At 47.4% G+C, this 22,254-nt stretch overlaps 1 protein-coding gene across 4 annotated transcripts in view; it reads left to right on the top strand.

Annotated features, from left to right (window-relative positions):
- Window positions 1-5,888: 5,888 nt before the first annotated feature.
- SLC7A7 (solute carrier family 7 member 7) overlaps window positions 5,889-22,254 on the top strand; it is a 149,326-nt gene continuing 132,960 nt past the window's right edge. Inside the window, exon 1 of one of the 4 annotated variants that reach the window (XM_069238247.1) lies at window positions 5,889-6,040. Coding sequence is in view for 1 of the 4 variants with exons in the window: in XM_069238245.1 (XP_069094346.1) it covers window positions 20,034-20,064 (31 nt within the window). In the remaining 3 variants the exon portion in view is untranslated. Of the gene's footprint in view, window positions 6,041-19,440; window positions 19,666-19,750; window positions 19,775-19,930; window positions 20,065-22,254 lie in introns of those variants that run through there. The other 3 variants (XM_069238246.1, XM_069238248.1, XM_069238245.1) reach the window with 3 other exon arrangements.

A 22,254-nucleotide genomic window follows, 5' to 3' on the forward strand; every position in this document is an offset into this window, starting at 1 on the left:
CATTATTCCTGAGGGATATGAGGTGGATATGTAATGTTAGTGCATCTGGTTGTGTGTATGGTGTTGGGGGTGGGGGTGTTGCTTGTTGCGTGTGTGTCACTCTCTCCCCCCCTCCCTTGTGTGCTAGGTGGCAGGACTCACTGTGGTCGTCTTCGCCGGTGTTGATGTTCGTAATGCAGGAAAAGGTATACAAGTATGAGGAGGACGTGCAACTTGGGCTCCATGGCGTTGTGGTTGCTCCCTGATTCTCCAGAGGTAAGTCCTTTGACTTCTGTGTTCTGTTTCCACCGTGATTTTGATGTTGTTGGTACCGCCCCAGAAAAGGTGGTGGATAGGCCTGTTTTAATACAGTGTGCGGAACATTGTGTTCCGCCTGACTGTTGGCGGTTACCGCTGTGGTGCTTGTTGATTCTGCCATGGTGGTCGGTGTGTTAAACTGGCTGTCTGTGTGAGTGGTTTCCGCCGCGGTCATAATTCCATTTTTGTTACTGCCGTCCTGTTGGCGATATCACTGCTGCTTTATCAGCGACCGCCAGGGTTGTAATGAGGGCCTATGTGTATAAAGTTGAGTATGTTTCAGGGGAAAAAAAACATAATGGCAGATTATTCATCTACAATACCTTAAGACCTACAGGTATGTGAAGATGAGATACTGAACGCAGACCAAGTGGCATTTGTTCAGGACTACAAATATATGTGAATCAAAAATGATAAATGGGTAACAGAGTTTAACTGTGATAAAGCTTTAACTAAAGTCAGGGATTATGTAAGGAGTTCCTGGCCAAAGAGAAGTAAACTAGAAAACTCATTGAAACCCTATGAGGAAGTTAGATTGGAATTCAGATTAGAGGGGTGATAGAGTAATTCCTCCAAAGAGTCTGAGGAAAAAAATATTGACTGATAGGTGTTGAACACAAATATATATTGGTGCTTATTGCATGTTTTCTAGATGGCCTATCATTAAGGCAGTAGAGAAAATAGACACAGGTGTAATTTTAGTTTTTAGACCAGACATTTCTGATTGAAGGTTTACCATCTAACTTGTTAAGTAATAATGGTGTATAGTTCATATCTAATAAGACTAAAGAGTATTTCAACAGACTGGGGATCACACCCCGGACCACTTCATTATACACTCCCAAAAGTAATGGCATGGTTGAACATTTTAAGAGAGTCATAAAGAATACCATTCAATATGCCAACAAATTAAATGATTGGGAGGTTCAAGTTAAAAATAAATTTGGGGCACAGAGTGTCTATTAATGAGACCACAGGATACTCACCTTTTGTTTTGATGTGTGAGAGAAATCCCAAGACCAAATACACACCAGGTTGGTTATTGAAATCCAATATAGTGCATTGGTCTGAAGAATCAGTTCAAACTAGGATTAAATCATTACAGTCCAAGAGAAAGGAGTGGTATGATACCAAACATGGTACAAAGAAATGTGTAATTGATGTAGGCCAGTGGGGGAGAGTTAGGAAACCTGGTAAAATCTGGAAAGATGAAAGCAGGTTTTATGAACACAATGGAGGTTGTAGAAGTATTTAATAATACTGGTCGTTTAACTGATGCGAAAGTATGGAATCTAAAAAGAATAGCAAAATGTTTGTCACCATCTGCTGTGTATCACAGTGGTATTGGGGATTTTCTGGCGAACAAGGTAGACGCTGATATGAAAAGAGATTCTTCTGTAAATGGTAATGTAGATAAGAACACCTCACAAGATTGTACTATTTCTCAAACGTCTACTGATATTGGTAATTATAAGTTGTAGGAAAGTACCATCTCGCCTGGCATGTTACCCCATATTTCACTGTATATATGTTGTTTTAGTCTATGTGTCACTGGGACCCTGCCAGCCAGGGCACCAGTGCTCATAAGTATGTGCCCTGTATGTGTTCCCTGTGTGATGCCTAACTGTCTCACTGAGGCTCTGTTAACCAGAACCTCAGTGGTTATGCTCTCTCTGCTTTCCAAATTTGTCACTAACAGGCTAGTGACTACATTTACCAATTCACATTGGCATACTGGTAAACCCATATAATTCCCTAGTATATGGTACTGAGGTACCCAGGGTATTGGGGTTCCAGGAGATCCCTATGGGCTGCAGCATTTCTTTTGCCACCCATAGGGAGCTCTGACAATTCTTACACAGGCCTGCCACTGCAGCCTGAATGAAATAACGTCCACGTTATTTCACAGCCATTTACCACTGCACTTAAGTAACTTATAAGTCACCTATATGTCTAACCTTCACCTGGTGAAGGTTGGGTGCAAAGTTACTTAGTGTGTGGTCACCCTGGCACTAGCCAAGATGCCCTCGCATCGTTCAGGGCAAATTCCCCGGACTTTGTGAGTGCGGGGACACCATTACACGCGTGCACTGTACATAGGTCACTACCTATGTACAGCGTCACAATGGTAACTCCGAACATGGCCATGTAACACGTCTAAGATTATGGAACTGTCACCCCAATGCCATTCTGGCATTGGGGGGACAATTCCATGATCCCCCGGGTCTCTAGCACAGAACCCGGGTACTGCCAAACTGCCTTTCCGGGGTCTCCACTCCAGCTGCTGCTGCTGCTGCTGCCAACCCCTCAGACAGGTTTCTGCCCTCCTGGGGTCCAGGCAGCCCTGGCCCAGGAAGGCAGAACAAAGGACTTCCTCTGAGAGAGGATGTAACACCCTTTCCCTTTGGAAATAGGTGTGAAGGCTGGGGAGGAGTAGCCTCCCCCAGCCCCTGGAAATGCTTTGATGGGCACAGATGGTGCCCATCTCTGCATAAGCCAGTCTACACCGGTTCATGGATCCTCAGCCCTGCTCTGGTGTGAAACTGGACAAAGGAAAGGGGAGTGACCACTCCCCTGACCTGCACCTCCCAGAGGAGGTGCCCAGAACTCCTCAAGTGTGTCCCAGACCTCTGCCACCCTGGAAACAGAGGTGTTTGTGGCACACTGGACTGCTCTGAGTGGCCAGTGACAGCAGGTGACATCAGAGGCTCCTTCTGATAGGCTCTTACCTCTCTTGGTAGCCAATCCTCCTTCCTAGGTAGCCAAACCTCCTTTTCTGGGTATTTAGGGTCTCTGCTTTGGGGATCTCACCAGATAACGAATGCAAGAGCTCACCAGAGTTCCTCTGCATCTCCCTCTTCACCTTCTGCCAAAGGATTGACCGCTGACTGCTCAGGACGCCTGCAAAACCGCAACAAAGTAGCAAGACGACTACTAGCAACCTTGTATCGCTTCATCCTGCCGGCTTTCTCAACTGTTTCCAGGTGGTGCATGCTCTGGGTGTAGCCTGCCTCCTCTCTGCACCAGGAGCTCTGAAGAAATCTCCCGTGGGTCGACTGAATCTTCCCCCTGCAACCGCAGGCAACAAAAGACTGCATCACCGGTCCTCTGGGTCCCCTCTCAGCATGACGAGCGTGGTCCCTGGAACTCACCAACTCTGTCCAAGTGACTCCCACAGTCCAGTGACTCTTCAGTCCAAGTTTGGTGGAGGTAAGTCCTTGCCTCCCCACGCTAGACTGCATTGCTGAGTACCGCGTGATTTGCAGCTGCTCCAGCTCCTGTGCGCTCTTCCAGGATTTCCTTTGTGCACAGCCAAGCCTGGGTCCCTGACACTCTAACCTGCAGTGCACAACCTTCTGAGTTGTCCTCTGGCGTCGTGGGACTTCCTTTTGTGACTTCGGGTGGACTCTGGTTCACTTTTCTTCCCAGTGCCTGTTCAGGTACTTCTGCAGGTGCTGCCTGCTTCTGTGAGGGCTCTCTGACTTGCTGGTCACCCCCTCTGTCTCCTCATCCAAGTGGCGATATTCTAGTCCCTCCTGGGCCACAGCAGCATCCAAAAACCCTACCCGTGACCCTTGCAGCTAGCAAGGCTTGTTTGGGGTCTTTCTATGTGGGAACACCTCTGCAAGCTTCTTCACGATGTGGGAAATCCATCCTCCAAAGGGGAAGTTCCTAGTCCTCTTCGTTCTTGCAGAACACTAAGCTTCTTCCAACCGGTGGCAGCTTCCTTGCACCTTCAGCTGGCATTTCCTGGGCTCCTGCCCACTCTCGACACTGTCGCGACTCTTGGACTTGGTCCCCTTGTCTTACAGGTACTCAGATCCGGAAATCCACTGTTGTTGCATTGCTGGTGTTTGTTCTTCCTGCAGAATCCCCCTACCACGACTTCTGTGCTCTCTGGGGGTAGTAGGTGAACTTTACACCTACCTTTCAGGGTCTTGGGGTGGGCTATTTTTCTAACCCTCACTGTTTTCTTACAGTCCCAGCGACCCTCTACAAGCTCACATAGGTTTGGGGTCCATTCGTGGTTTGCATTCCACTTTTGGAGTATATGGTTTGGGTTCCCCCTATACCTATGTGCTCCTATTGCAATCTACTGTAACTTTACACTGCATGCATTACTTCCTTTTGCTATTACCTGCATAATTTTGGTTTGTGTACATATATCTTGTGTATATATTTTATCCTCATACTGAGAGTACTCACTGAGATACTTTTGGCATATTGTCATAAAAATAAAGTACCTTTATTTTTAGTTTATCTGTGTATTTTGTTTTCTTATGATATTGTGCATATAACACCAGAGGTATAGTAGGAGCTTTACATGTGTCCTAGTTCAGCCTAAGCTGCTTTGCCATAGCTACCTTCTATCAGCCTAAGCTGCTAGAAACACCTCTTCTACACTAAAAAGGGATAACTGGACCTGGCACAAGGTGTAAGTACCTCTGGTACCCACTACAAGCCAGGCCAGCCTCCTACATAAGTCACCAAGCAAAGCATGTAATGGAAAAAGTGTCCATTCCGGACAGTTCATTAACTAAGGAAATCAGAAGGAAAAGGTAACCTCCTGTATGGTTGAACGATTATATTTCAGACAACTTTCCACTGTAATGTGATACTTGTTGTAATTTGTTTTTCTTCTTTCTTTTTTTGATACAAATGTAGAGAGATGTTCTGTCATTTTTAATTGTTCTTTTTTGGGTTGGTTAAAAAAAAATCTTGTAGAAAGCGAGATGTTTTATCTATGCACGAATAGACTGTAGAATGATGTAGAATGTAGTGGGTGGGAGGAAACGTGAATACAGGGATTAGCCGGGTGGCGGCTGAGAGCGCATAGGTTGGACAGACATGTATCTGCCTACTCCTTATAAGACTAAACTTGAACCTGAATTCAAGATAAGTGTGGACATCTACATAACAATGGGATAAATGCTTGCAACCAGTCTATCCATTGGCAGTCCCTCCGGGTGTAGCATTCCAACCCATTGTTTATCGCCCACTGTGCCACTGTAGACATAGGCCAACGTAATGCACATCACAGGAACAGTCCATTCCGAGCCTTGGTCATCTCACCCATGCACACTGGAGCCCACTGCTTTTTAGTTGGAAAACTGGAGATCGATGCCACAGCATGCCACTAACTAAGCTACACCGTGGGTCCGTTATAGTAATAACACGTTATTAGCCACTACACGGGGTGTGAGGGGAGTACGCCTGGCTGGAGATTTTAGGCAGCGTGACGCATGTCCGGCGAGTTACAAACTTGCCTGAAATTTAATGCAAAGTCAACTGCGATTGAATGAGAACGCTGGTGGCTCCAGGTGAGTGTTAAGCGCCACTGCTACTGCGTGGCTGAAGCAAACACGGTTTGTTTTATTGAGATTGCGCACTCACTCTCACATGGGAAGAGTCCGCCGTCTTGCTGTATTGCTGTCTTTCCTTGTAGGGACGGGGCAGCCCGGTAGCGCAGGACGCTCCAGTGTGGAACGCGTCGTTGAAGCAAGTTGCTCCTGGAGACATCCTGCCCATAGCTCCGCCCCTCCCCACCTCCACAGCCCCACGCCCCGCCCCTCACGCTTGTTTAGCTCCATCAGCTGATCGTTTGACTTGGGCACAAGTTGTTTTTTCGGTTAGCTGCCGGCCGGCTCTGGTGTCCTTTGTCTCCAGAGGCAGCTGCACCTCCCGGCCTTTGTCCCGCACCGCACCCGAGGCAGCTGGACTAACAGGCACCAGTAACCCGCAGGTAAGGACCCTCAGCCCCTGTAACAAACTCCCCGGCGATCTAGCGCAACGATCTTCCATAAGAGAACGGTTTAAGTGAAATTATTCTGACGACAGCGAAGGGATGTACATAGAGCAGGTAGTGGTGGGGACAGGCGTCGAGGATGGAGAGATATTCTAGTCAGGTAAATGTTCTTACAAAAAGACAGGGAGGGCAATAAGGGACGACGGAGAGAAGTTATAATGAGTTAAGGAAAGTGTGCTGGGAGGATGTAGAGATGTACTTGTCCGGGGACAGTTCTAATAACAAGTAAACGGAGGCAGGCTGTGGAAAGATGTTCTAGTCGGAGGGTGATGGGGCTGGAGAGAGATGTTATCAGACGAAATTACTAATAAGAAGTAAAGGGGGCGGATGGGACTGTGGAGAAATGTTTTAATCAAAAGAAAGTTCTAAGGTAAGGTGGTGTGGGCTCCGCATGTGGAGATATGTTCTTATTAGAGGAAAGTTCTAATTGCCTGTAAGGAGCGCGCTGGACTATGGAGAAATACGTGTAATGTTCTGATACTAAGTAAGTAGGACATTCTGGGATGGTGGAGGAATATCTTAATAGAAGAAAGGTAGAACATGACCGTAGGTAAATGCCACTATGTTATAAAACGAGAATTACCTCCACATGATATGGGCTTAGCAGGACTGTTGTGCAGTGCTTAATTTGAGCAGGTGGTTGCTGGTGGGAGGTACTGGTACTTATTTTGGGGGCCAGCACTTATTTGTTTGCATCAGACATTTACTGCGACCAAAAGACACTAATGGAAATACGGGGGAAGAGAAATACTGAAAGTGTCTCAAAGGGAGAAAGCAGAAAGCTACAAGGGTGAGATGAAGGGACAGGGAGTGGCTGTAAATAGATTAAAGAGGCCCGAGATGGCTTTAGGACTACACTGCCTTAATATTATATGCTCGCAAATCTAATTAGAGCAGCTGCGAGTTTCAGAGGAAAGCTCTGAGCACAGGCACGTTTTTATTTACAAATTAACCATTGCTGTTGTGAGGAATTTTTCATCGGTGGAAGGTTGTTATGACAGAGAAGGATACTCTGGAACTGAGGAGAGATATCCTTCCTCACCAGGGAATGTTCTAAAATATGAACTCCGCTATCTAAACGACTCGCATTCCCCTGTGGTGTGTGCAGCAGGAGACAGAGGGATGGCCTATGCTCCACCTACCACAGGCCACCAAGCACCAGTGTGCACAACTTTTGGCTGTCCACCGGGGGAGGTTGGGCGTAGGGCTTGGCCTACTGCAGATGTCGAAGGGTTGGGCCCATATTACTTGACCATTCAGCAATTTTTGAGATAGTAGGGTTTTAAAATATTTCTTAGCAGCCTTTAAAAATTAACACTTTTGTATGTCTCTTCTGATTAAGTTCATGAATCAATCTTGTCAATTACAGTTTCAAAACATGTGTGGTTGACTGGATTAGGGCTAAATTGTTTTTCTGGAACCACCTCTTGCCCTAAATCTATAGATCACACAGTTTGGGTTTCGATGCTGGGAAGAAAAAAACATTGTTCACTCACAGCAAAGAATATCGACAGTTGTGCAATAATCCATGTAACGGGGCAGTGTGCATGGCAGTAACAAAACCTCCCCAAGGCAGAACAAATGTCAAGCATTTACAATGTCATCAAGTGAATTTTGGCAAGCCCACAAACAAATGAAAGTGACGGACATGAGGTGTGCGTGGTTAAAAGCCCATAATTCTTACAATAGGTCAAAGCACTTCCACGCTCGACCTAGAAGAAAACACTGTTAGAGTACATCTAAGTTATCTAAGTTGCAAGTCAGACCTGCCCAGAGGCCATTTTAGGTATTGTAATCGATGGACATTTTGTGCTTGACTAACAAGATGCATCTGGCACACCAGCTTCAACTACTGTAAGAAAAAAAACAGGAGCAAAGTCAAACAATATAATAAGTGTTGTCTTTTCGCTGAAGGTAGGAAGTAATGGCCTAACCTCTGCTGTGCAGGGTGGAAGGAATGTGCAGCAATGGTTGTGTAGCCACAGTGTGTTGGTTTCAGGCCATTGCACCAATCCATGCTGCATGTGGCCAACGGATAAAGCCCAGGTGTGCGTGGCCTTGCTGGATTCAAAATAAAGTAAATCATCAACAATTAAATTCACAGAAGAAACACATCTTAAAAGTGAGTTTTGTTTGAAGCTCAAATGTGTAAAGTCATTGAAATTCAGCAGCTATATTTTACAATGCACACAACATAACTCACAGGTGTCCGTCATGCAAAACACCCCTGTGCCAATGCCACACATACACAAAACACCTAACTCCAGAGCAACACAGCGGGTGGGCATGAGTTATGTTGTGTATTATGTGTGTGATAATGCATAACTATCGGATTATAGAGGTTTTATACAGATACATATATATCACACAGTGGCAGTCACCATTGTGTAATTAGTTAGGTCACAGCTTCTATAGGAAGAGCTTTTTTTGTTTCGCTAAGAAGTTTGGCACTGTTTAATGAATCTGCCTGAAGCTTTCTAAAACAAAAGTTAATCTACTTCATCTCCTTCTCAGAAACATGTTGATGCTGATCTGTCAAGCAGTGGCCAAGTTAAAGGGGAGGGTGTAGGAAAGTACCATCTTGCCTGGCATGTTACCCCCATTTTTACTTGTGTGTCAGTTTGTTTTTGCCTGTGTCACTGGGATCCTGCTAGCCAGGACCAAAGTGCTCATAGTTTGTGGCCTATATGTGTTCCCTGTGTGGTGCCTAACTGTATCACTGAGGCTCTGCTAACCAGAACCTCAGTGTATATGCTCTCTCTGCTTTTAAAATTGCCACTGCAGGCTAGTGACCATTTTCACCAATTCTGATTGGCACACTGGAACACCCTTATAATTCCCTAGTATATGGTACCTAGGGTACTGGGGTTCTAGGAGATCCCTATGGCTGCAGCATTTCTTTTGCCACCCATAAGGAGCTCAGACAATTCTTACACAGGACTGCCACTGCAGCCTGAGTGAAATAACGTCCACGTTATTTCACAGCCATTTTACACTGCACTTAAGTAACTTATGAGTCACCTATATGTCTAACCCTCACTTAGTGAAGGTTAGGTGCAAAGTTACTAAGTGTGAGGGCACCCTGGAACTAGCCAAGGTGCCCCTACATTGTTCAGGGTAATTTCCCCCAGACTTTGTGAGTGCGGGGACACCATTGCACGCGTGCACTACATATAGGTCAACACCTATATGTAGCTTCAGAATGTTAACTCCGAACATGGCCATGTAACATGTCTAAGATCATGGAATTGTCCCTTCATGCCAAATCTGGTATTAGGGTGCCAATCCCATGCATCCCCGTGGCTCCAGCATGGACCCCGGGTACTGCCAAACTATCTCTCTTGGGTTTTCTCTGCAGCTACCGCTGCTGCCAACCCTCAGACAGGTTTCTGCCCTCCTGGGGGTCTGGGCACCCCAGTCCCAGGAAGGCAGAACAAAGGATTTCCTCTGAGAGAGGGTGTTACACCCTCTGCCTTTGGAAATAGGTGTTAAGGGCCGGGGAGGAGTAGCCTCTGGAAATGCTTTGAAGGGCACAGATGGTGCCCTCCTTGCATAAGCCAGTCTACACCGGATCAGGGAGCCCCCAGCCCCTGCTCTGGCGTGAAACTGGACATAGGAAAGGGGAGTGACCACTCCCCTGTCCATCACCACCCCAGGGGAGGTGCCCAGAGCTCCTCCAGTGTGTCCCAGACCTCTGCCACTTTGAATGCAGAGGTGTGAGGGCACAATGGAGACGTCTGAGTTGCCAGTGCCAGCAGGTGACTTCAGAGACCCCTCCTGATAGCCTCTTACCTGGTTAGGTAGCCAATCCTCCTCAGAGGGCTATTTAGGGTCTCTCCTGTGGGTTTCTCGTCAGATAACAAATGCAAGACCTCACCAGAGTTCCTCTGCATCTCCCTCTTCGACTTCTGCCAAGGATCGACCGCTGACTGCTCAAGGACGCCTGCAAAACCGCAACAGTGTAGCAAGAGGACTACCAGCAAAATTGTAGAGCCTAATACTGCCGGCTTCCTCAACTGTTTCCTGGTGGTGCATGCTCTGAGGGCTGTCTGCCTTCACCCTGCACTGGAAGCCAAGAAGAAATCTCCTGTGGGTCGACGGAATCTTCCCCCTGCTAACGCAGGCACCAAACTTCTGCATCACCGGTCCTCTGGGTCCCCTCTCATCTTGACTAGCATGGTTCCTGGAACACAGGAGCTGGATCCAAGTGACCCCGACAGTCCAGTGGATCTTCTGTCCAAATTTGGTGGAGGTAGGTCCTTGCCTCCCCACGCCAGACAGTAATCCTGTGTACTGCATGATCCGCAGCTGCTAGCACTTCTGTGCACCTTTGCAAGGATTCCTTTGTGGACAGCACAGCCCATGTCCCCAGCACTCCGTCCTGCATTGCTCAACTCACTGAGTTGACCACCGGCTTCGTGGGACCCTCTTTTGTTGTGTTGAGATGACCGCCGTGCTCAGATTTCTTGAACGCCTGTTCAAGTGCTTCTGCGGATGCTGACTGCTTCTGCGTGGGCTCTCTCTGTTGCTGAGCACCCCCTCTGTCTCCTCCTCCAAAGGGCAATCTCCTGGTCCTTCCTGGGCCCGGGCAGCACCCATTATCTTCAACTGTGACTCTTGTAGCTAGCAAGGCTTATTTGCAGTCTTTCTGCGTGGAAACTCTGCATCCTTCGGCACGCCATGGGACATCTTCTGACCAAAGGAGAAGTTCCTGGCACCTTCCGTTGTAGCAGAATCTTCGGCTTCTTCCACCCAGAGGCAGCCATTTTGCACCTTTATCGGGGATTTAATGGGCTCCTAACCCCCCCCCCCCCCCCAGACACTTTCATGACTCTTGGACTTGGTCCTGTTCCTTTGCAGTTCCTCAGGTCCAGGAATCCGTCTTCAGTGCTTTGCAGTCAGTTGTGGTCTTTGCAGAATCCTCTGACTTTTCAGGGTCTTGGGGTGGGGTATCTTGGACGCCCTTAGTGTTTTCTTACACTCCAAGCGACCCTCTACACACTACACTAGCCTAGGGGTCCATTCGTGGTTCGCATTCCACTTTCAGAGTATATGGTTTGTGTTGCCCCTAGGTCTATTGCATCCTATTGTATTCTACAGTGTTTGCACTATTTTTCTAACTGTTTACTTTCCTGATTTTGGTTTGTGTGTATATTTTGTGTATTTTACTTACTTCCTACGGCAGTATATCCTCTGAGATATTTTTGGCACATTGTCACTAAAATAAAGTACCTTTATGTTTAGTAACTCCGAGTATTGTGTTTCTTATGATATAGCAACTATATGATATAAGTGGTATAGGAGGAGCTCTTCATGTCTCCTAGTTCAGCCTAAGCTGCTCTGCTATAGCTACCTCCATCAGCCTAAGCTGCTAGAACACTACTAATCTACTAAAAAGGGATAACTGGGCCTGGCACAAGGTGTAAGTATCATCAGCTACCCACTATAAGCCAGGCCAGCCTCCTACAGTAACTCAACACGCTATACTTGTGACTAATTTTCCATTCACCTTAATGGGTTTACCCTCTTAAACACTTTGAGTGACCTGCAATTGTAAGTCAAGAGGTGGACAGGCATGCATTGCCATTGAAAAGACCCCTTCTGCCAAGGCTTACGGATACACTCCTGTGGTTTGGTAGAATACACTACAAGCATTCCTAAGATGGGCACACAAGTTTAGATTTATGCTTACAAAGCCAATACTAAATTCATTTTATACACAGGCTTTAAATTAAACAAATAAAAAGATATGAATAAAAACATACTTTCCAGCATATTCATATATTTTTATTTGTTTTAAGAGCACAATTTAAATTTACTTTTAAAAGCCCACATGCATGAATTTTATATTTGTCGTGACGTTTAAATGTCTTATTCATAATGGCAGACTCCTTATGTGAACATGGTCGAGTTCGGCCGAAATGCCTAATAGCGACAAACTGAGTAAAAGCATTATGGGGAAGATTTTGGCGTGCTGGTTTCTGGTATTGAAACATGTCACCAGACTTCGTAATGTATGTACATATACATTTATATAAACATATTACCTACTGGCAGTTGCCAGTAGGTAGTTATAGTTAGGACCATGTTTCCATAGAAAAAGCGTTTTTTGACTTGGCTATATTTTTGGCGCGTTTGACAAATGTTAGGAAAAATTGCCAGAAAAAGTGTTCCTGAGAATCTTGTACATGGGAAGTTTCGGGGTGATCCATCAAGTGGAGGCTGAGAAAAAGGGGGAGGGGCAAAAAAAGTGTGTTTCCCATTATAATTCCCATTGGGATTTTGACCTTGACTACAGCCTGAACTGCTGGATGGAAAAACACCAAACTTGGCAGTAGATTTTGGTCCAGAAAGAAGCCTTTTTGTTGTTTGGTGTAAATCTGTTCAGTAGTTTTTGAGCTATTCAAAGAAAAAGATATATAGATATCTAGAGGCGCAAAGGCTTTGAAAATACTTATGATCTTATGCTGAGATCTGATCGGCTGAGAACACTTCAACTAAGAAGTGTTGGCAGCCATCTTGGGGCTCGACTTCAGCCGAGTGCCAGCACAAAGGTTAAAAAAAAAAACAGAAAATGGGGCAGGGTAGGGGCTTCCTTTCCTCTTAGCTCTGATGTTGGGGTCCCAGAGGGACCCCACCATGGCTAAAAACTATTTTTTTTGTTTTTAAATGTTGCCAAAAATCACTTCAGATCCACAAATTCATTGAGAATGTTTTTAAAATCCAAGTGCAGGCTCCTGTGCTTTTTTTTAATAGAGCCGGGGGGGGTGCAAGGCCCCAGGGCATTTTGTAAAAAATAGGAGGGTAGCATACCTTGACACACCATCTCCCCGGGGCTTTATTAGATAAGTATGTAGGTGGAGCATGTGGCCCCTCATGCTCCAGGGACCACCACCTCCCTGGGGCCAAACAGTTCTTGTAAGGGGAAGGCCTGACAGCTCCCACCAAGTCAGAGCAAACACTCCAGTTCCAGCAGGCTGGAGATGTCAAAGTTCTTTTGCCTGCTGGAAGCAGAGGTTTCATCTGTATGATGAAATGATTGCTCTTGCAGACAGGGAGCTGCATGTTTAGCAGCTCCCTGTGTGCAAAAGCAATGTTGGCTCCTGCAGGAGACGAGGAGCCGGCTGGGACCGCAGGGATCTTGAGGCTTCCCCGGTGGTCCCCTTCCACACTGGGTGCCCCGGGGACACTCAGGACAGATGGCTGGGCCCCAGGGGATGGGGTCCTGGGGCCAAATTTGGCCTTGGGAGAGGGGGGCTGCCCCCCCTTCCCTATTGAGTGAAGACATGGCCCTGAGGGTGGGGCCACACAGACCGCCTTCTCCATTTGTTTTTATGGCTAGGGCCTGGGGAATCGGGTCCCAGTGGGGCCAAGTTCTGTTGGATGGTTATATGGGTTGACTGCAGGCTCTGTGGCCAACTCCTGCCATGCACAGCTAGGTGGTTACAAAGGCTTGGCTGTAGGGTGTGGCCTGAGGCCATGCACGGTGCAGGGTTGGGTGGTTATACAGGATGGCTGCAGGCCTGGCCCTGTGGCGAAACCCTGCTGCACACAGTTGGATGGTTATACTTTATGTTAAAAAAACATAAAAAATCACTGAAAAAACAAAGGTTGAAGGGATGTTGTAGCTAAGAAATGTAATTTAAAAAAATAGAAATTCACTGAAAAAACACAAAGGTTATAGGGAGGTTATAGTTAGGTTCTGAATTTAGTCGTACAAAACCTAAGAAATTCAGAAGTTAGAGGTATTTCAAGTAACTATAACTCTTGCCCTAAGGTAACTATAACTTGTGCCCTCGCCATGCTTTGGGGGCGCGAGGTATAGTTACCTTAGGGCGCAAGGTATAGTTACTTGAAATCATTCTTACTGATAAATTTCTTTGATTTTGTACGAGTGAATTCAGTACCAAACTATAATGTTCCTGTAAACTTCATTTTTTTCAGTGTGTGTATATATATATATACACACTGGAAAAAAAGCCTAAAGTGACATTATAGTTAAGAATTGTAATTATATTTTAGTTAAAATTAAAAAAAAAACAAAAAAAAACTGCACTGTAACAAACAAAGGTCAAAAGAGACATTATAGTTAGGTAAAAATGGCAGTTAAAACATACTGTTTTAAATAAATAAAACCACTGAAATTCACCAGCTATACAGGGAGTGCAGAATTATTAGGCAAGTTGTATTTTTGAGGATTAATTTTATTATTGAACAACAACCATGTTCTCAATGAACCCAAAAAACACATTAATATCAAAGCTGAATATTTTTGGAAGTAGTTTTTAGTTTGTTTTTAGTTTTAGCTATGTTAGGGGGATATCTGTGTGTGCAGGTGACTATTACTGTGCATAATTATTAGGCAACTTAACAAAAAACAAATATATACCCATTTCAATTATTTATTATTACCAGTGAAACCAATATAACATCTCAACATTCACAAATATACATTTCTGACATTCAAAAACAAAACAAAAACAAATCAGTGACCAATATAGCCACCTTTCTTTGCAAGGACACTCAAAAGCCTGCCATCCATGGATTCTGTCAGTGTTTTGATCTGTTCACCATCAACATTGCGTGCAGCAGCAACCACAGCCTCCCAGACACTGTTCAGAGAGGTGTACTGTTTTCCCTCCTTGTAAATCTCACATTTGATGATGGACCACAGGTTCTCAATGGGGTTCAGATCAGGTGAACAAGGAGGCCATGTCATTAGATTTCCTTCTTGTATACCCTTTCTTGCCAGCCACGCTGTGGAGTACTTGGACGCGTGTGATGGAGCATTGTCCTGCATGAAAATCATGTTTTTCTTGAAGGATGCAGACTTCTTCCTGTACCACTGCTTGAAGAAGGTGTCTTCCAGGAACTGGCAGTAGGACTGGGAGTTGAGCTTGACTCCATCCTCAACCCGAAAAGGCCCCACAAGCTCATCTTTGATGATACCAGCCCAAACCAGTACTCAACCTCCACCTTGCTGGCGTCTGAGTCGGACTGGAGCTCTCTGCCCTTTACCAATCCAGCCACAGGCCCATCCATCTGCCCCATCAAGACTCACTCTCATTTCATCAGTCCATAAAACCTAAGAAAAATCAGTCTTGAGATATTTCTTGGCCCAGTCTTGACGTTTCAGCTTGTGTGTCTTGTTCAGTGGTGGTCGTCTTTCAGCCTTTCTTACCTTGGCCATGTCTCTGAGTATTGCACACCTTGTGCTTTTGGGCACTCCAGTGATGTTGCAGCTCTGAAATATGGCCAAACTGGTGGCAAGTGGCATCGTGGCAGCTGCACGCTTGACTTGTCTCAGTTCATGGGCAATTATTTTGCGCCTTGGTTTTTCCACACGCTTCTTGCGACCCTGTTGACTATTTTGAATGAAACGCTTGATTGTTGGATGATCACGCTTCAGAAGCTTTGCAATTTTAAGAGTGCTGCATCCCTCTGCAAGATATCTCACTATTTTTGACTTTTCTGAGCCTGTCAAGTCCTTCTTTTGACCCATTTTGCCAAAGGAAAGGAAGTTGCCTAATAATTATGCACACCTGATATAGGGTGTTGATGTCATTAGACCACACCCCTTCTCATTACAGAGATGCACATCACCTAATATGCTTAATTGGTAGTAGGCTTTCGAGCCTATACAGCTTGGAGTAAGACAACATGCATAAAGAGGATGATGTGGTCAAAATACTCATTTGCCTAATAATTCTGCACTCCCTGTAGTTAGCTGACTTATCTATAACTCGTGCCCTAAGGTGACTATAACTTGTGTTATCACCATGCACGTTTTTTTCTTCATTGAAAAAGTCACCAAGACAGGTTCTGGCATGCTGCTGAGCTGCCGGACAGAGGAGGAATTGGATCTGGTGTCCTCCGCATTCAGCATATACTGATAGAGTATCGCAGGACTGGTGGCAGAATACTCGCAGTTGTTCGGAGGCATTGGATGCCTTAAAGGAAGACTAATACACCTTCACACTGATGAGTTCATCCAACCTGTTGCCCTGAAGCACTGCTGGTTCCCTTTCCACCTGCGTTCCAAGGTGTAGGAGGAACTGTGAAAGCTAGAGCTTGCTGACATCATCAAATGGGTGGATGGACGAACGCCCTGGGTCTCACTAATTGTCATCACCTGCAAGCCCAATCAGCCTGGGGAGGTGAGACTATGCGCCAATATGAGGCTGTCCAAAATGGCCACCCATTGGGAACGCCACCTAACCCTGACCGTGGATGACATTGTGGCTGAGGTGAGCAGATCCAGTGGTTTTCTAAGATGAACCGGCGGGCAGGCTATCACCAACTGTTGCTAGCCCCAGAATCGCGGGTCATTACTACCCTCTCTACGCATGTGGGACTCCAGAGATACAAACGTCTCAGCTTTGGGGTGTCCAGTGCCGCTAAGGTTTTTCAGGACACGATAAGGGGGGTACTGGCAGGACTGGAGGGAGTAATAAACGCTAGTGACAATGTCCTGGTACATGCCCCCAACATAGAGGAACACCTTGAACGACTCCAAGCCACCTTCAAGCACTTGCAGGATCATGGGCAGATGCTGCATCGGGAAAAGTGTGCCTTTTTGCAGAAAGACATTGCATTTTTGGGGTATCACTTTTCAGACCGATGGGTAATGCCGGATCCTGAAAGGTCCGAGACATCCAAACAATGCCAGCGCCAACTTTGGTCATCAGAGTTTAAAGTTTTCTGGGCATGGTCACGTATTGCAGAAGGTTCATAAGGAATTTGGCATCCCTAACTGCCTCTCTCCCAAAGCTGACGAAGGCCAACCCCCCATGGGAATGGGGACCCACTAAACAAGACCCATTTCGTGCCACCAAACGCGCCCTGTCATCTCATACCACTCTGGTGTACATTGACCCCTCCAAAGAGTCTGAGTTATCAGTGGATGAAAGTCCTACTGGATTGGGAGCAATCTTATTTCAACGAGGTGAGAATGGGGAGTGGGCCCCGATAGCCTATCACAGCCGAGCATTGGCTGAGATGGAACAAAGATACTCCCACATTGAAAAGGAAGCTATAGCTGTCCATTGGGGCTGCCACCATTTTCATTTGCACTTATATGAACAGCCTTTCACCGCGCACACTGACCACAAACCTCTAATTCCACTAATAAATGGGTCAGCCTCTACACCACCCCCCAATATTGAAAAGTGGACTCTCCAGTTGCAGGAATATCAGTTCACAGTGGTTTATCGACCTGGTGCCCAAAGCCCCGCAGACTACCTCTCTTGGCATGCCAGGCCGACCACAGCCTACAAGGAAGCGGGAGCGGATGACGTGGAGGAATATGTATGGCTGGTGGTTGAGCGTTAATGGCTGCTACTGGTGTCGATCGGAGAGTTCAAAGCTGCCACCCATGCTGATGAATGTCTGCGACTAACTATCTGTATTACCGGAAGGATGCTTGCTGCATGGTCTGAGGCTGGTAGTCCCCATGTCTTTGCAACAAAGAATTCTCAACCTTGTCCATTCAGCACACCAGGGAGTCGTTAAGACCAAGGCAAGACACTGGTGCTAGGTTTGGTTCCTGGGGCCGGGGCTGGACCAACATGTAGAAAGAGCGGTGCAACACTGCCAACTCAGTCAGGCTGTTGGCCCCAGTGAACCCCTGGCACCCATCATCAGGGAGCCTCTCCCATTGATTCCCTGGCACAGAGCTAGCGCTGCCCTTGGAGCCCTGCTAGAAGGACAACACATGCTAGTCGTCATTGATGACTTCTCCAAATACCCAGAGATGGGGATTCTGGATGTAACCACAGTGGGGCAGACCATCCCACGCTTCGAAAAGATCATGGCTACGCATGGCATTATGCAGGAGCTCAGGGCAGATAACGGCAGCTGTTTTCAAGTCAGGACTTTGTAGAATACCTGGCCTTCAAGAGCATCTGTCACCGCAAGATCACACTGTGCCGGCCGTAGGCGAACGGCGAAGCTTAACGGTTTATGAGGACTTTGCACAAAGTCCTGAGGATTGGAGTGGCCAAGGGGGCAGAACATAGACTGTGCTTTGTACTCCTTCTTGAAGGAGTATCGATTTACGCCCCATAATACCACTAATATATCATCAAGCTCACTGTGCATAAACCGGATGATTGGGGACACCATCCCTCATCACGAAACACCAACGGTCCTGCAGGAACATGCAGCAGAGAGGCTGCGCCAATGTGGCCCCAACAATGATTGCATGTCAAGGAAGAGACACGCTCGAACCAAGCACTTAAGAGTGGGAGACCGGGTGCTAGTCAGGAGGCGATGCCTGGGAGGGAAGTTCGAGCCTCGGTTTGAACTGGTGCCATGGACAGTGGTGAAGGCACGTGGCACCATGATCACTGCAAGCCGTCTAGAGGAGTTTGTAACGTGCAACGTCTCGTTTTTTCAAGCTCTACCGGTCTGAAGGTCTGAGGACCTGCGCAGATGGAAGATCCAATATCCCCGAGTTTGCCAAAAGGATAATTAAGTCATTCCAGAACACACAGAGAAGGACTCTTTGCGTACCCTGGCGGACAGAGAGCTGTACCCGGCTGAGGGTCCGTCTGTGACCTTTGGGAGAGACGGGAGAGAGGTCATCTGTGGGAGGTGGACAGTGGAGAGCATCCCTCAGAGAGATGGTTCTGGATGGTGTCATCTGAGACCCCGACCCAAGCCGTCCAGCAGGCTTTGAGATTTTGTCCTGATGCGAGAGAACATCTGGAGGCGGGTGCTGGAAAGGTTTAGCGTTGGTCTTATGGCTGGTAACTGGGGTCCGACAGGCCGAACTCCCCTATGTGAAGACACGATGAGTAAAGCTCACGGCTGTGGGCCTTTTTATTTTGTTTGACGTCCTTTGTGATCTCTGTTTTAGTTTGTTTTTATTTCGGGAGCCGGTTCTGCGGTTTGATGTGTTTGAGTTTTTACTTTTTCAGTTCATTGTGGGTATAGGAGGAATGTTATGTTGTGGGATAGTCCAACTGGAGGGGAGACCCTGTCTGGGAGACTCGTGTTTCCCCTGCCGGCACCGGTGATTTATGGTATGCACCTGACATAAGGGGCGAGTGAATAAAGAGGCCCAGGCTTGGCGCCAAAGGTTACTATACCCCACGATTGTGTCCTGTCGTCATTACTACCGTGACCCAGTCTGGGTCTCCAGCGTGCAACAACACCGGCCAGTCTCGTTACACCCTACACTTTCATTATATCACCAACCTTATCATGCCCCAGGCACTAGCCTCGTTCTCACTACGTTCATTCCACACTCAGATGACATCACACACTGTCACGAGCCGCAGAGACCTCATTACTCCTTGTTCCCTCTCCCGCGGTCTCTCACTGTACCCCACACGCTGTCATCACTTCCCACCTCACCTCACGTCCTTGCACGTGCTTTCGCTCTTACTCAGCTTCTCCTCTGATACTGCTGACTGTCGCTCCTCTCTCTCTTGTGAAATGTGCGCTCTCTGCACCTTGGACTCCTGCCCCGCCGTCCCTTAAATCACTCCTCGTCGTAATCTCTTCCTCTTTTCTGTAGTCTCGGAGGAAAACGTCCGGAGAAGCGTAGAGCGGACACAGTGAGTAGGGAGCGGGCGAGTTAGACTGTTGGAGTGGGCGAGAGTCAGAGACTCTTATCTTGTGTATGTGGGGATGGTGGATTTAGGGGAGACTTTTGGGTGAGGCAAGGTGAGTGGGATGGAAGGGGAACCAGATACAGAGAGTGAGAGGAGGAGACCGCTGAGTGTGTGGGAGCGTGAAGGAGGGCGAAGTGGACGGAGTGAGTCAGAGACGGCTCGGGTGAGACGGCTGAAGTAAGTGGGAGTTGACTAGAGTGAGAAGAAATTGGCTAGTGAGAGTCGGGCCAATTGTGAATGCATGTCCCTGGGTGTAGGAGATGTCTGGGAGATCGCTGGCGTGAGGAGACAGACAACTTCATTGTGTGTAGATGTGTCTAGGGCACATCAGAGAAGTCCAGGGTGAGTAAGAGACGCCCGCAGTGAGCACTAGATGGTTGCAGTGAGTGAGTAAGAAATGGCAGAAATATTAGGAAATGGGGGAGTGAGCAGGAGACGGTCAGGTGGAGAAGTAGACAACTGCAGTAAGAAGGAAATGGCACGAGTCAGTCGGAAACAGCCGAAGCGAATAGGAGTCAGCTTGGGGCTGGGGAGGGGGTGTAGGGGAAAGCTGGAGTGAGTAGAAGACCAGACCTGTCAACTCATCTGACAACCAGAATGCCTCCGCAGGCTTTCACGGGATCACCCGCATTTCTAAGTCAAAAGGTTGGCCGGTATAAGAGACAGCTGGGGTGACTAGAAGTGGGTAGCGGGAAAGGAATGTCTGGACAGAGTAGAAGATCCTGGGGTGTATGGACAAGACGGGAGAAAGTACGAGTCTTCGGGCATGGTTAGGAGACGGGATGGTGGGTAGAAGTCACCCAGGGTGACTGTGGACCTGGCTAGTGAGTGACCAGGAGTCGTCAGGAGACCGAGCATGAGTTGGGGCGCTGGGTGGTGAGCGGTAGCTGGGCTAGTGAATGAGTAGGAGCCGGTCCGGCGAATGGACAGGAGTCGGCTCGGGTGAGTAGAACTCGGCCCGTTGTCACAGTGAGTGAGTAGGAATCGCCAGGTGAATGTGAGGTCGCTGGATAATGCACCAGAAGTGAGTGACTGAGTATATGACGTTCGTTCCCTCTGAGGTAAAGTGATATTTCTCCACATGACTGTAAATCTTACTGCATGGGCCCCTCTGACTCCCTCCATACACCCCCAATGGACAGGCATGTCCTCTCACCGATTACAGCCTTATTACCTGCACACACACTGCTGGGGCACAGTGTAGGCATTTGTCCGCCCTAACCTCAGACTCCAGGCCTTCACCCCAAGGTTTCTCTCAGGACGGTACACAATCCACTCACGACTTCTCAAAGCCCCGCTGTTTGGGGTTAACCTCAAAACCCCTCCTCATCCTCAGTCCTCCCAGCTCCCCTCCCCCAGTCTCTTGTCATGATTCGCTTCCTCTCCCCTGAACATCTGTTATCGGAAAGCCCTGCTGCTCCAGATGGAGGGGAATGGCAGATAAGAGACCAGGGTGTCGATAGCGGAGGGGGTGGTGCATGCGCCCCTCCGTATTTTCAAAAAGCTATTTTATGGCTTTTATTTAAAGTAGAATTTGACCTATGACAAATAAGCCTCGGGCGCAATGAGCATCAGCCTAAATCAAAATAACTCCTCTCCACGTAAAAATTAGTAAATTAGTAAAGTGACCCCAAAGTGTCACTTGAGCAGGGCATTCCCGAATTTCAAAGGCGAGGCGCCTAGACTCCCTCTTCCAAGTTGCAGGAACAAAGACTAAGCCCCCTCCCCCCTCCCCATCCCCCGCACACAAAATAACTGCAGGGGTAGAATAGTTGACAAAAGAGTGCACAATATGTTGGTGCACATTTCAAAATATGAGACATGGTTGATGTGCAATCTATACATCGGGGCGGGATGGCCTATGAAAAAAATCCTCATGTTTACTGACTTTCTGAAAGGCTGGTTGTGGAGGGCAATAAATAGTCCGTCGCATGTCTATGTCGCACTAGTGCTCGTGAAAGGCTACTACTCTCGAGCAGAGTGAATCATTCACAAGACAGGCTTGTTGTTGCCATACAAAATGCCGGAAGTTCCCAAGTAACGTGCGACGGTCTGCCCCAGTGCCACTGGCCGTTTTGAGGAACTAGTTCGCTGCTGTTGAAATATCCAGATTTCCAACAGACCCGCTACCGCATCGTCCCGCGACCACTGACGCCCCCACCCACCACTTCTGAAAGAAATTTTGAAGCACTCCCAACCCCCCACCCCTCACATCCACGCTTATCCACCCCATAGGTTTATCATTAATCCGGAATTACCCCAGGAGCAAGGAATTTTCGCAGTCATTAACAAATATTAATGAGCTTGCAGTTCAGAGATGGAATCTGGACCCAGTAGGTGGGAGAGAAAGGGTGAGCAGCAGAATCCGCATGCCCTCAGCGTTCGAGAACCTCCCCCACCGACCCAGGCTAATGGCTTCAGTCCCTCTTAGTCCCTTCGTCCCACTAAATTCGCAAAACATTTGTATATGCATACATGGCTAGGATCTAGGAAACTGGTGCATCTACAAGTCTACACTCTGTATAACTGCAT

Source organism: Pleurodeles waltl, chromosome 6 (genome assembly GCF_031143425.1).
Source record: "Pleurodeles waltl isolate 20211129_DDA chromosome 6, aPleWal1.hap1.20221129, whole genome shotgun sequence".
Classification (NCBI taxonomy): domain Eukaryota; kingdom Metazoa; phylum Chordata; class Amphibia; order Caudata; family Salamandridae; genus Pleurodeles; species Pleurodeles waltl.